This window comes from Aptenodytes patagonicus, chromosome 2, assembly GCF_965638725.1.
Source record: "Aptenodytes patagonicus chromosome 2, bAptPat1.pri.cur, whole genome shotgun sequence".
NCBI lineage: Eukaryota > Metazoa > Chordata > Aves > Sphenisciformes > Spheniscidae > Aptenodytes > Aptenodytes patagonicus.
Genome location: NC_134950.1, coordinates 12728101 through 12741180, shown reverse-complemented (window position 1 = coordinate 12741180; position 13080 = coordinate 12728101). Strand labels below are relative to the sequence as shown.

Genomic DNA, 13080 nt, shown 5'->3' with positions numbered 1-13080 from the left:
CCTTGAATTATGGGCACGAGGTGAGGCGTTTGTGAAGGGAAGGAGCACAGGTTTGCAGCCAGAGCAGAGCTGGCCATAGCCCTTGGCATCTCCAAGGACTTGGGGGTGACGTGAGGGCTCCCCGAGGGCCGGGGTAAGGATGCTGTGCTCAACGCTGCTGCGACCATGCCTCTTCTTTGCACTTCCCATTTCCTGCCCAGCTACGGCTGTGCAGGGTACTATTTGGTCCCTGCATGAATGCTGAGAAAATCGCTAGTTATATGATACGGGAATTTAAAAAGTCTGTTTGCTTCCAAGCATAAACCAATGACTGTGGCAATGGTTTGCAAACATGGGGTTATGGCCTCAAGTCAGCTTTTTTTCCTTGGATCTGGGTACAGTCACGAGCCTGGCAGGAATCCGTGTCAGCTAAAATGCATGGCAGCAACTGATGTCTCCTGGAGTTTTGGAGCTGAGTGGGGTCACAACAGGAAGGAGTTTGGGAAGGCAGCACTGCAGTGTTAGGAATAAACATCTCCCCGGGGCAGACTTTCCATAATTGGCCATGGCAAGGCTTCTTTCTCCAGAGAGCTGGAGCTGGCCTGCGAGGAAGCAGAATGAATCACTGCTCCGGTCCAATTTGGCAAGTGCTGTGATTTAGCCCTGCTTTGCACGGGGAGAAGATGATGATATAGACTGAAAGACAGAGGAGAAACGTAGCCAAAGGCTTCTGAGCTGGGAGATGACTTTGGGTTCCCACTCATTTTTTGCAGGTTTACTCAGATCCTTAGAAGGAAACCCTGGCAAAAAACGCTGGTACAAAAACAATTCCCTTTATCAACAATGCAGAGAGAACAATGGGAACTCCTGAACACAAAGCTCATACAAACAATAATAACCATTTTATTTCGCATTGTTAAAACAGCAGTTGATATGCGATTCTTCCTTCCAGCCCCCCACTTCATTAACTATTTCTGTCGCCCTTCTGCTCCCAGATACAGGTTTATGGGAGGGGATCTTAGCAGTTGGAGTTGGTGTCCTGCAACGTGGTGGTGACCACGTGGCTGTGCAGCCTTCTGTGAAGAGGAGGGTTGAGCGTGGTTTCCTCATGCCACCCTGTACCCTTGGAAAAGTCCCACCTTCTTTCAAATATGAGGAAAAAGGGGTGTTGTTTCTGCCATCCTTTCTCTGGATGGTCATCAGTGCTATCTTTAAAGCTCCTTGCTATCTCAGCAATCTTACCAAGCCTGATGACCTCACAGCAGTTCACAGCCTGTTCAGTATCTGATGATTAATCCCCTCCCTTTAAAAATATGCACTTAGTGGCAGAACCCCACAAAAATATTGGTGGAGCCAGAGCTGCTTTGCCAAGTGGCAGAGTTAGACTTGCTCTTCTTGGAAAGCTGGTTTCCTGTCACTGGCTTTCTCTCATCGCTGTTTTCCAGTGGTTTGGAGAGAGGAGAAAGGGAAAAAAAAATTGTTCCTCCCAAATACCTCTTCTCTTTTACATCCCCTTTCCTCCATGTGTCCTCTCTGCTATTCCAGATTTCAGGAATTCCATCAGCCAAAGGGCTTCCTAACTAATCCCACTGCTATCCCTGATGCAAAAGGTAAAGCAAGCTCCCTGCAAACCAAGATCCCTTGAAAAAGAAGATGCAGACAATCTTCATTTCCATCCCATCTTCTCCTGCTCCTTCGGAAAGCAGGCATATAGAACAAAAATCTTCCCTGCACTGTGAAAGAGCCGTAGCTCAGTAAAGTCAAATCTGCATCTTGGCGCAATGTGAGAGTTCAGATCAGCCTTTTGCTAATTTCTCATTTGATGTCAGGAACATTAAAATTTTATTTCTTATGAGATGACTACCATAGCTAACGCAGGCAGCTGCTGCTGGGCTGGCTACAAGACTAGAGCTTGGGGCTTCCTATTCTAAACGCTGCCACCACTCGAAATGGAAAGCTTTGTCAGCACCGAGCAGCAAAGGGCCGCGGCATGCAGCTGAGTTCGCATGCTAACAAATGCAGGTTACCCAGATCTTACTTTCCCTGGAGATACCAGCATTCCTATTGACCTTTCATTTTAAAGTCTGTACAAGGCCAAAACCTGCACCAGGTTCTTACCCAGTATCTTTTTCCTGTTTTCTGCTGAGACTCTGGGTAAGGCCTCTGGGCTGGACTTACCAGCACCATATGCAATACTGGTCAGGCAAATACGGCATGAGCGCAAAGCTCATGACCTTTCTGGCAGAGCATTTGGGGAATGACTAACACCGCTGGTGCCTTCAAGGTCAGGAGTTTGTGGGACCCCATGAGGATTCCCCATGTGCTCTCTGCAGAGCAAGGTGGGTCCTTTCTGGGAAGGAAAGCACAAAACGTCCTGGGAAGTACCAAAGGTTGTTTAGAGAAGGTTAGAGCAGGGGACACACTGGAGTGTAAGGCACCCATGGTCAAAGAGTTTGTGTGGCATTTTTCCCTTTGGTGTCCATGTGTCAGTCTCTGGATCATAGCAGTCCAAGGAATCCAAGTCCTCAATGACATTGTCCGCGGTGAGACATCGTCCTCCTGTGACATACAGCTTGTTCTTGATGACAGTGGCGCCATGATGCATTCGTCTGTCCTTCATGTCTGCACATTTAACAAACTTGTTGCCTTTTGTATCATAAGCAATTATTCTCCGGGTGTACCCTAAATGCAAAGCCAGAGGTGGAAGAGACAGATGGGAATTAGAGCTTATGGCCAGCAGAAGGAGTGATAATATATTTCCTGCTAGTCTTCAATAAAACCTATTATACTGGTACATAATTTGGCAGAATTAAGATATCTAAGCTGGGAAGTGATGATGTGTCACAAGAATGCCTGTCTGTCTATCTCCCCTTCCTGTTTGTCCTCATCCTGTCTCATAGCACCTTGGCAGCCAAGGCTCGACGAGCACCATAAAACCCATCGGATCAGGCAAGCAACCTGTCACAGTTGGAGCTTGCAGTTTTCTGCACGTGCCTTCAAATGTCCCAAAGTATTTCTTTTCACCCAACAGACTTCTAGAGCTTAACTCGGAAATACAGAAACCAATGGCACATGGGACAGGAGCAACAATGCCTTGTTGGGTTGGAGTTGTAGTTGTCTACTGAATGGAGCTGGGTACTCAACAGCACAGTGCCATCAGTGCTCGCTCCCCTCCCAAAGCCCTTGGCACCGTGTCTGTGCTGGTCACCATGTCAGTGACCCAATGGACAGCTCTTCCACTGAGGGGTGATGTAACCTCGCATCTGCTGAGAGGTAAGGGCTGGTGCCAGGGCCATTGCCCTGAAGCAATGGAGGTGTGGAAGCTTGGTACCCAGCAGTACCTTGCCCATGTATTCCTGTAGATAATCAAGAGTGCCCATGGCAAACAAACTGCTTTGGGCCATGTTTTGCACACCCTGAAGCCACTTTCCCTAACAAAAATCAAGGCCTGTCTTGCTTAGGCCAACCCACTCCCCTTTGTTATGACGTGACCAGTCATGTGAAGAGGACCTGAAATGTGATGAAAGCTATTTTTAAGAGAAAATGTTATTTTTGTGGGTTTTACTGTTGTTGATAAACTAAGAGTGTTTGGTCAATGTTTTGGCATGAAAGCTGATAAATAAAACCTGACCATGGTGAATCTCTTTACTTTCAAGCAAAATGAAAGATGTTTAAAATTAACATGAATTTCTGTTGCTTTTGTTAGATAAATAAAAAATAAATTGAGAACTTAAGCTCAGCAGCAGCAGACTTGGGTCAATACAGGCCCTTCAGATTAATGCATTTGAAGATAAGAAAGTTGAAAATACTGTATTTTGGGCGCTGTGGTCTGAGGTCAGGGTAATCTGCCACACTGGAGCCTGATAGTCTTGGACCTTTTGACTCAGGTCTCCCCTATTCTCACTGCAAAGGGTAGCAGTGGCCTCCTGCTGAGAGATGACACCATGTCTGAGACCTGTGTGATTTGGGTTCAGTCCTCTGCTCTGCTAAATCTTCCCTATGTCTCATTTTCCCTTAAATAATCTAATACATACTTCTTCGTGCCAGCCTGTGGTCAGGGGAGTTGCATTAAAGACTGTAGAGTGCCAAACTACCAATGACGTGATCCATCAAAGTGCCACGGGCAGAGGCTGATCCTCAGGTTGAAAAAGGCACTGAGAAGTTTCCCCTCTCCGAGTGTTTCACGCCCCTCTCAGGACATTTCACAATTACCCCCAGGAGGCAGCTACAAGACTGATCGATCCCTCATAGCCCTGTAGCCCACCCATCCCAACAAGCTGCCCATGGCCTTGTGGTAACCACGCTCTCCACCCTTCCAAGAAGAGCAGTCAGGGAGGGCCAGGCTGTGAGTCAGCAGAGGAGGAGCAGGACCCCCACGCCCTTGGCTTCCTCCCTTCTGCAGAGCGGTAACTTGCATTGGCTTTTCCCCAGTTTCCTCCCACCCAGGTCCTGCTGCTTGGAGTAAGAAGGTGCCTCGTGGAGAACTTGTCCCCAATTCCATGGCCATGAGACCCCATGAAAGATGTGTATGGAAGGTGGACACACTCCTTTCCTTCCCACGCTACCTGTGCTTTTTGAGGGAGAACCCCAAGAAGGAAGGCTGCGAAATCCCACAGGAGCTGGCAGGGAGAGGCGGGAGGGAGGGTGAAACAGAGCCCTTACCACCTACGATGATAATCTGGTCTCCGATCATGACAGCTGGTGCACAGACATTCTTCACCACTCTGGTCTCCATCCGAAACCACGTATTCCTGGAGACATGGTAAACCTGACAAATAAATAAAAGATACACACGCAGCTATTTATGTTGCATTTTAACTGGCAATTGTAATTACAGAGGAACTTATGTTTTTTATTTTGTCCTAATAAATACAATCCTCTGGCTTGAACTGCTGGAAATCTGAGAATTTACCCACTTTTTTTCCTAATATGTCCCCTTGGAAACCGTTCTAGTTCTCCAGGCTTGTCTGCTCAGGAGATGCTAGCACATGCACTAGGGCAGAGTGTATCTGTCATATGCAAGCTTCTTGGCTGTCAATCTTTGCATGGCCATTAAATCACTGTAACTCCTGGATAATGCTCTCCTAAAGTGCAAGCCATTTAATTTCATTTTCCAGTTATTCTGTGTATTCCTGCCTTAGCCTTAGCAATTTCCTGGGCAAACAAACCTCAACTTCACCTAGCTCTGCTGGCAGCCACCGTGTTTGCCCAGCTGCTATATTTGTGCTGGTGGCTGGTATGCACTCAGATTTGCAAAGGGACTTGTTGATGGGACTTAGAGTAGTATCTAAGTCATCAATTTATGTGAGAAAAAGAGCTGTTGCCAGATGATGATCATTCAGTCACCTGTATCTGGGCGACGCAAACTTTTATGTCACATCATCCGCTTCTTAATATAGCAAATATCTCCAGGACATCTCCCCACTAACTGATAAATATATTTCCTTCCTCCTGATAATCAAGTAGCGTTATCCCCGTAAAGAAGTATTGCTCATGTGCTGGCTGCCATCTTAGCCTTTAATGATCCTTTTTAGTTAAAACACCTAAACCAGTGAAAAACACTCATGGGGAAAGTAACACTACAATGTTGCTAAAGCATCAAATCAGATAAGAAAGGATTTCATACATTTTTTCCTCCTAATAGAGTGTAACCGCTGAAAGCAGGCAGAGAGCCAGCAACATGTGGCAGGAGCCACATTTTTAACACAACTGTTTATATGAAATAACTGTCAGTTTAAGTCCTGGCCCTTTGATGAGTGAGAATCTAATCACTCTAATGATTGTGAATCTTTGATTTTGCTGTGAGTGAGCAGGTGCGCCGCTGAGACCCCAGCTTGGCTGCCAAGTGGAAAGCGCTGATTTCGGTGAGATTGGCTACAGGCATGAAGCCAGGCAGGGGGGTCGGCCGCTGCCTGCCATAGCATCACCTGCAGCAGCCCTGGCCCCAGTGCCTACCAGTGGCAGAGCTGATTGACACCCAAAGAAGTACCTCGGGGCTTGTGCCTGAAAAACACTCAAAGGGGAAAATGAAAGAGTTGCAATGCTCCCTGCAGACAAGACTTCTCTGAAGCCACATGTCAACTCATCCTGCCTCTTGCTGCAACTCACAATAAAGGTTTTTGGGGGGTTGATTTCCTCATGAGGGTGATGAACTGCTGAATACCTTAGATGAAACGGCCTATGACAAGCAGGACTAACCATTACCTGGATCAGCCGGACAGGGTTTTGCATAATGTCTTCTCCCCCAAAGAGGTAGACCCTCTGATCTTTGGCAGCAACAGCAGGGTGAAGGACAGCAACAGGCATGTTTGCCATGCTCTCACAGGTGTTGTAGATGCTATCGTATCTTTCCACAGAATTCAGGATTTCCTGGTTTTCACCAATTCCACCGAATGATAAAATATAATTTTTATATGTCAAGCTTCTGTGGGAGTAACGTGGAACTAACATGTGCTCAGCCAACCTCCACTGATTGAGTTTGAGGGAGTAAATGTAAATATTATCACTGACCGGGCTTTTCTTATTGCTAACAGGCATCCCTCCGAGCACATAAATATTGCTGTGTAGGCTCACTGCAGAAGCTTTGTACAGGCGCACGGGAAGTTTGGCCAGGCTTAGCCATTGGTTTGTCTTGTCATCATAGAGCAGGACATCCCTCGTGGTCTGCTGGCTGTCCTTCCTGCCACCAATGATGATGAGGAACTCTTGGTTGGAGTACCTGCGAGGAACATGCAGCATGGGCTTGATGTCAGGCGCGTTGGTGCTGTACAAGGAAAACATATGTCTCCGGGCTGACTCAAGGATGCTCCTGCAAGTGGGTGAGGACTGAACGAGGGAGTCATTGGCAATGAAGTGGAAGAGGAAAGTTGGATGGACGTACTGAAGCCGGACCTTCTTGAACAACTCTTGGATGTAGCCTTGTCTTGCCTGGATGTCATGCCTGATCCAGACCATCAGTGTCTCAAAGACCTGCTCCTCCTCCCCGCAGAGCTCATCATCCCCAAGGTAATCAATGAGCTCCAAGGGACAAAGGTCCTTCAGGTCCTCAGAAGAGGCCACCTCAGGAAAGCATTTCAAAGCCATAGCCTTGGCTTTCTTGCTCAGGTTTTGGCAGTTCAAGACTTTTGCCAGTCTGATCATGCTCAGACAGTTGTCAGGAGTCAGCTTGTCTTGGAGGTAGGCAGAGCAGGCCTCAAACAGCTTAGCATACTGCAGCATGGAGGCCGTCTCCAAGAGGCACAGGACATTCTCAGTGGATATAAGAATCTCCCCTGTGTAAACGTAAAGGATAATCTGATCCAAAACCTCAGCGTCGATGCCCTTCAGGATGACTTTAGCCTGGCGACTCTCTCTGAAGTCATTACAGAACATTGCCTTGAAGTATGGACTGCTGGAAGCCAGCACATTTCGGTGGCAGGGGATTTCGAAGCCCCCAGAGCAGAGAGTAACATCAGTAAGCATCCCGCTCTGCCGCAGAGCATTCAGCTGCCTCAGCAGTTCAGAAGAGAAGTCCTGGTCTTTGAAGAGAAACTCCTCAGTGGATCCCTCCTCCATAGCAAAATAGGAGAGAGATGAATTCTGGACTTGGCAGAAAAAAACAGATACTTAGCAGCTTTTATTGAAATATCCAGCTCCAAGGGAACAAATCGGGACTTTGATGTTGCTCTAAATATCTGTTCACTGTTATGCATAAAAATGGAACATGGGTTAAGCACAGTGGGAAAATAATAAAGAAGCTAAAAGGTCGCTAAGACCCTTTAAAATTTTCATAAAGTTATCAGATAAGTTGCAGTTCTGAGGTCAGCACTGCCTGTGTCCCTGGCAAGAAGCAAAAGCACTGAAGTTATCTCACTGATTTGGGATGAAAGCTGGACAGCTGAAGCAATTGGTTTGTTCGTTTTAATCATGTTGAATAAATGTGCTTAGACATTTATTCACTATTTTAAAGTATTAGCAATTTAGTAGCTTGCGCCTCTTTCCCCTAGAGTTAGTCACTCCCAAAGAATGTAAATCTGGCAGAGCTGAACTCTGCAGCAGGGCAAACGAAACCCTAGAGACTGGGAATCTGCATTAAAACGGTTATTTATTAACTCTGCTTAGCTGTGGGGGTTTTTATGTTAATCAGACACACAATGACTAAATTAAGTGCCAGGCAGAACAATATGATGAGTATCTATTGTCATGGCTAACTGCTCAACCTGCAGTGAAACGGTAGGGTAGAAACGTTTACCTTCTGTTGTCCTTCACTGCATGCACTTACTCTCTGTCGTTTATTCTCTGCTGAGATTTTCCATAGCTAGAGCCTGGATAAAAACCTATAAACCCACAGGACGTTTCTTTCAGTAGGTAAGTGATTCATAGAGGGTGATTTCTGGACGTGTTTATTCTGAAGTCACTTTTGCCGCTTTCAGGAGCTGTGCGCAGGAGCGGCGAGGCGGTGGGGCATTGTATACATTCCAGCGCTAAGAATAGGCGCACATGGGCTTCTCGCTGTTATCACATGTGACGCCGCCGTTGCCTTTTGCAATGACCTGGCCGGTACTGAGCATGCCCCAGTGGTGTTTTTCTGGCAAATGTTTGCACATAATAAATAGACACAGAGAGGAAAGTTCACTTATAAAAGTCCTGGCTGTCCATTTGGAAACAGCGGCAGAACCCTGTCCTAAAGTGCCTGGGAACTCTAGAAGACCGTAAACAGTCTGCAACGCCTCGTGCTAGGTAATGCACTGTCACTGTAGTTTCATGGAGAAAAAGGGAGAGAGAAGGGCTTCCAGGGACCCCGGTGGGACGGACTGTGACTCCACCTTATGGAGAGATCTGGGGAGTGTTGCCCCGTTGCAGTCTGGTGGGAGATGCTGATGCACCGGGACCCCTGCGCCCAGGGCTGCCCCAAGGTGGGCAGGGAGAGCCCAGCTACCTCTGCCGAGTAGCTACTGAAGTTCACTCTTGCAGCAGTTTATCTTTATGATGCTGCTTGATATTTCATATAGAAAATATCAGGTCGTGGCCTTTTGTGTAAGGATCTCAGCTCTCTGAACCCCTTAGCACAGAACTTCTCAAGCAGGTGGCCTGAGGAAACTCAGTGTTACGGGTGGGAGGACTGGAGCGGGTTGCTGAAGTGAGTGCAGCAAGCTGGAAACCAGGGTCCCAGGGTGGCAGGTCCCAGGGTGGCACTTAGCTCTCCAGGGCAGACACCTTGATGGGGTCCCTAACTGCAGACACCTGCACATGAACAAGGTGTCTGAGCTCCTTTTGCAGCCAGTGAGGTCTAGTCAATACAACCAAGTCTGCCAAGTTATTCAGGTCACCAGTAAGTACCACCTATATTTGGGCAGGTGAACAGTCTTCCAGGCACTGCTAGGTCTCCATAGGTGCTCAGCTGTCTCAATCACATGTAGGTGTCCATTTTTAATACTCCCATGTAGGTATCTGTGATGACGAGCCTAAATCCATCCCCAGGGCTGGGATCAGTCAAACACCTTGTGCTGGCGGAGGATCCTCCACAACCTCAGCTGGCCCCCAGCTGGGGTTTCCAGCAGTGTGATGTGTCCCAGCTCTGTGCCAGTTTCCTGGGTGTTTCAAGAAAAATGGCATTGGCTGCCCATGCCTGGGTAACAGGATTGGGCCCCTCATCTGTGCTGAAATTCCTCCCTTTGTTCTGGGATGGGATTGAATCCAAAATGTTGTTTCTAAGCATCACTACCACAGGAAAACACAAGGTTAAAGCAAAACTCATATTTTCAAAGCCAAAGCTCACGGGTGAGTCATGTCTACGTCTAGTCACAGCGAGGCAGATGAGCGAAAATCACTGGGAGTCACAGTGCCCTTATGTCAACTCCCGTGCCGTGCTGGTGTTTGCAGTCCTCCATATGTTCCTGCCCCCATGTACGCGGCCCAGCAGACTGCAGGGATGGGGGCAGCCTGTTCCTCTAAAAACAGCAGCTTTGCATCATGGGTCGTGCTGTACGTGACCTTTCCCAGAGACTTTTCAATGCAGCAGAACAGCATGGTGAAATGCCTGAAGGCTAGACAAAACCCTGAAGGCCCAGACCCATGTTAAAGACAGGAGTTGGGCTGGCATAGCTTTTTGGAGGCTGTGGCATCTTCCCTTTCCACACAATCTGCGTGTGTGAACGGCTCGGTGAAGTGAGGGAGGGGAAAGGCAGGAGCCACTGGACTTGACTCCTGCAGGTGAGTCATTTTGAGGGTAAACATGGCAATGTGCAGCCTTTTCCCTCTCCTCGAGTAAAAAGGATGATGTTGGGGCACTGGGGAAAATGCGCCCTCCCCTCCCTACTCTCCGCTGCCTCACCAGCTGGCCATGATCTTGCTATAAATATTTAGAGTGGCATTAAAAACCCAAAGGAGAATTTCTCTCTCCTTGTCCAGAGAACGTTAGCTACCCAAACAAAACACCCTCTCTCTTTCTTTCTTGCTCTGTATGTATATGCTCTTGTTGCGGTCTGTTTTGATGATTGATTTAGCTTTATATCTCTGCTCTGGCTCTAACTCTTTACTGCCTATTTAGTTCTGCTTCTTCCTGGCAGTGGCTGTGGATTATTTTTTTAACCCTTAAAGAAACAAATGATGCTATCTGACTTCACTAATGACACTGTTTTATGGGATCGGGGAAGGGTAGGTAGGATGTTCTTCTGCTTTAGATGCTGATAAACGTGGCATTTATTTAGAAGATCCCAGGCTCGAGAGCTTTGCACAGTTATGCAAACTCCTTCTAACCAAGAGTACAGCGTGTGCTGTTTAAACAGCTTATTGCTCTTTGGGGGGGTTGCTGCTCCCTGCTGAGCCCCTGCACAGGTCCCTGCCAATTTGGGGCCAAGGCTCCCGAGCGATGAAGCTCCTGCTGCCTGCTCTATAACTCTCTCTTCTTTCTTTCCCAGAGATTATGGTTTCAGACACAACTCGAACCAAGTGGGCACATCAGCACTGCTTAGTTAGGATTTCCTTTATAAATATACTAGAAATAATTTTCATGGCATATCCTAGAACAGTATGTCCTATAAGGCCCCTACTGCTGCAGCATGACCCCCGGTGAGAGGGAAGAGCTGTTTCTTCTGTGGGACAGTGTAACTTGTCTAAGAAAGTCTGTTTTTCAATGATTTCTTGAGGCAGGTTTCCTAGGTTGGCATGCTATTGACCGAACCAGGTCCAAGTGGTCTTTTTTGGGAGGACAGGATACTGCATTAACCACGGGAGTGCGATGTTGCATGGATAACAGGCTGGTCTGAGCACCATGTGCAAGTGGGAAAGTGGGCTCATTCGCAGGTTATGTGACCCAGCAGCGCTGTGGGACGCGATGCTGCAGGTCCCCCATAGCCCTTGAGGGAGACTAGAGCCACTGGGGGCTGCTAAAAACAGCGATCCTCTGCAACCGCTGCTGTGTGAACTCCATGGGCAGTTTCTAGAAAATGGAAATGTCTACCAAAGAACAATCACTTTGTTGCAATGCTGTATACTCACCCTGCTCCTTCTGGTCTCTCTCCTTAAGTGTTTGGGATTGCTCAGTTTTGGAATTAGGATGGTTGAACCTTTGATCTGACCCACAGCAGCTCTTCTTATGTTTTAATGTAATGGGATGATGAAATGTCTATTATCATGCACTAAGCAGCAGAGCGGAAAAAAGCCGTAATCTAATCGGCCAGCAGACAGGTGCATAGAGAAGATTGGTGATGTCAGACAACTTCTAAAACTCATACACTGATCCTATTACAATTCAGGTGAAAATGAACAAATATGGATAAGGAAAAAGGACTGTTCAAGGCAGAGCCTTCACTGAGCTTATTCAGTGTTACGTGCGTTGCCTTGATGACTACCAGCCCCCACAATTATCAAGAGAGAGATCATCCTTTTCCCCAAATTTGCAGTCTAAATAGACAGGGGAACAAAAAAAAAATATTTCTTATTATGGTCTTTATAAAACTGGGAGAGGGAACAAAAGCCAGGATTAACATTCCTCATTGTAAAAAGGGACAATTACAGGGATCAGAATTGATCAGATGCCACGAGTTGGAGAGGATGGGAAGATGCCCCAAGCAGCAGTGGTGGCTGGCTGAGGTGACAGCTTCAGCCCAGGATGGGAGAGCAGCCAGCACCGCCTGGGATGCTGCCTGCTCTGGCAGTGTGGAGCTTGATTGGTGGGCCCTGACCAGGGTAAGATGCGCACCTCACACCATTTTGCTTATGATAAACTGGAGGGGAGAGGAATACAGGAGTAGAAAGGAAGACAAATGTGTTGGGGAATTATTAGATTTATGTATTGCATATTTACACATGCATGTAAACGTATATAATGAATATGTGCATTGAAAGAGCAAAGATATGTCTATACTAGCAAATCACTATCAAGAGATAGCATGCATAGGGACCTTTCTACTCAACACATATGTCTGTATCTCACCCAGCTGCTATCACCACCAGGAGACCTAACTCCACATGTGATGTCTGAGTCAGACCTGTGAAGGAAATGTTTCCCCACACCCAGCACCCGGTTTTGGACTCATCCTGATACTCCCCACTGAAGCAGCCTCCCCGAGTCCTGTCCATGCTCAGCCGGAGCCCAGTGTGGATTTACTATCTGCTTCACTGGATTGGGAAAACAGCCCTTTGACCCTGTCCTCTAGCTCCCTGGTTGACATCTCAGGTTCACTGAAGACAATGAAACTCCCCAAGCTAGCAAGTAGTGGAGAAGACATTGAAAAGTAAACAGAATCCAGTGTGAATATGGGGAATTGATGGACAATCGTACGTGACAATAAGATGAAGTCCTTTGTGTTACTTCAGGCAACAGAAATACAATGACTATTCCACATGGCGCTGCCAGGTGTGGTCTCCTGCTCACAAACTACCTAATTCTCCTAGAGTCATGGGAAGATTGGGTTGGGGAGCCCCTGGGAGCTCACCTAGTGCAACCTCCTCCTCACAGCAGGGCTAACCTCAGAGTTAGATCAGGTTGCTCAGGGACTTGTCCAGTTGAATTTTTGAAATCTTGAAAGATGGAGATTTCACAGCCTCTCTGGACAACCTGCTCCAGTCCTGAACCGCTCTCCTGGTGAAGACTTTTTTCTGTATGTCCAATAGGAATTT

General features: G+C 47.3%; 1 protein-coding gene across 2 annotated transcripts; it reads right to left on the bottom strand.

The window, feature by feature from the left end:
• Positions 1–798: 798 nt before the first annotated feature.
• KLHL38 (kelch like family member 38) lies at positions 799–8365 on the bottom strand. 2 transcript variants are annotated; one of them, XM_076329139.1, is made up of 4 exons: positions 8210–8365; positions 6184–7659; positions 4642–4747; positions 799–2661 (listed from the first exon to the last, which is right to left on the bottom strand). In XM_076329139.1, exons 2-4 carry the CDS (start codon positions 7531–7533, stop codon positions 2375–2377), a joined length of 1743 nt encoding a protein of 580 aa, XP_076185254.1. In that variant the 5' UTR covers positions 7534–7659; positions 8210–8365; the 3' UTR covers positions 799–2374. The 2 variants fall into 2 exon arrangements, with proteins under 2 accessions (XP_076185254.1, XP_076185255.1); XM_076329140.1 differs by having other exon boundaries at positions 6184–7557.
• Positions 8366–13080: the final 4715 nt, after the last annotated feature.

Excerpts from the sequence above, each read along its gene's own strand:
- KLHL38 (XM_076329139.1), bottom strand. The coding sequence starts at position 7,533 with ATGGAGGAGGGATCCACTGAGGAGTTTCTCTTCAAAGACCAGGACTTC. Across the intron at positions 4,748-6,183 it reads ACCCTGTCCGGCTGATCCAG|GTTTACCATGTCTCCAGGAA; the intron begins GTAATGGTTAGT and ends TTTATTTGTCAG. Across the intron at positions 2,662-4,641 it reads CCAGATTATCATCGTAGGTG|GGTACACCCGGAGAATAATT; the intron begins GTAAGGGCTCTG and ends CTTTGCATTTAG.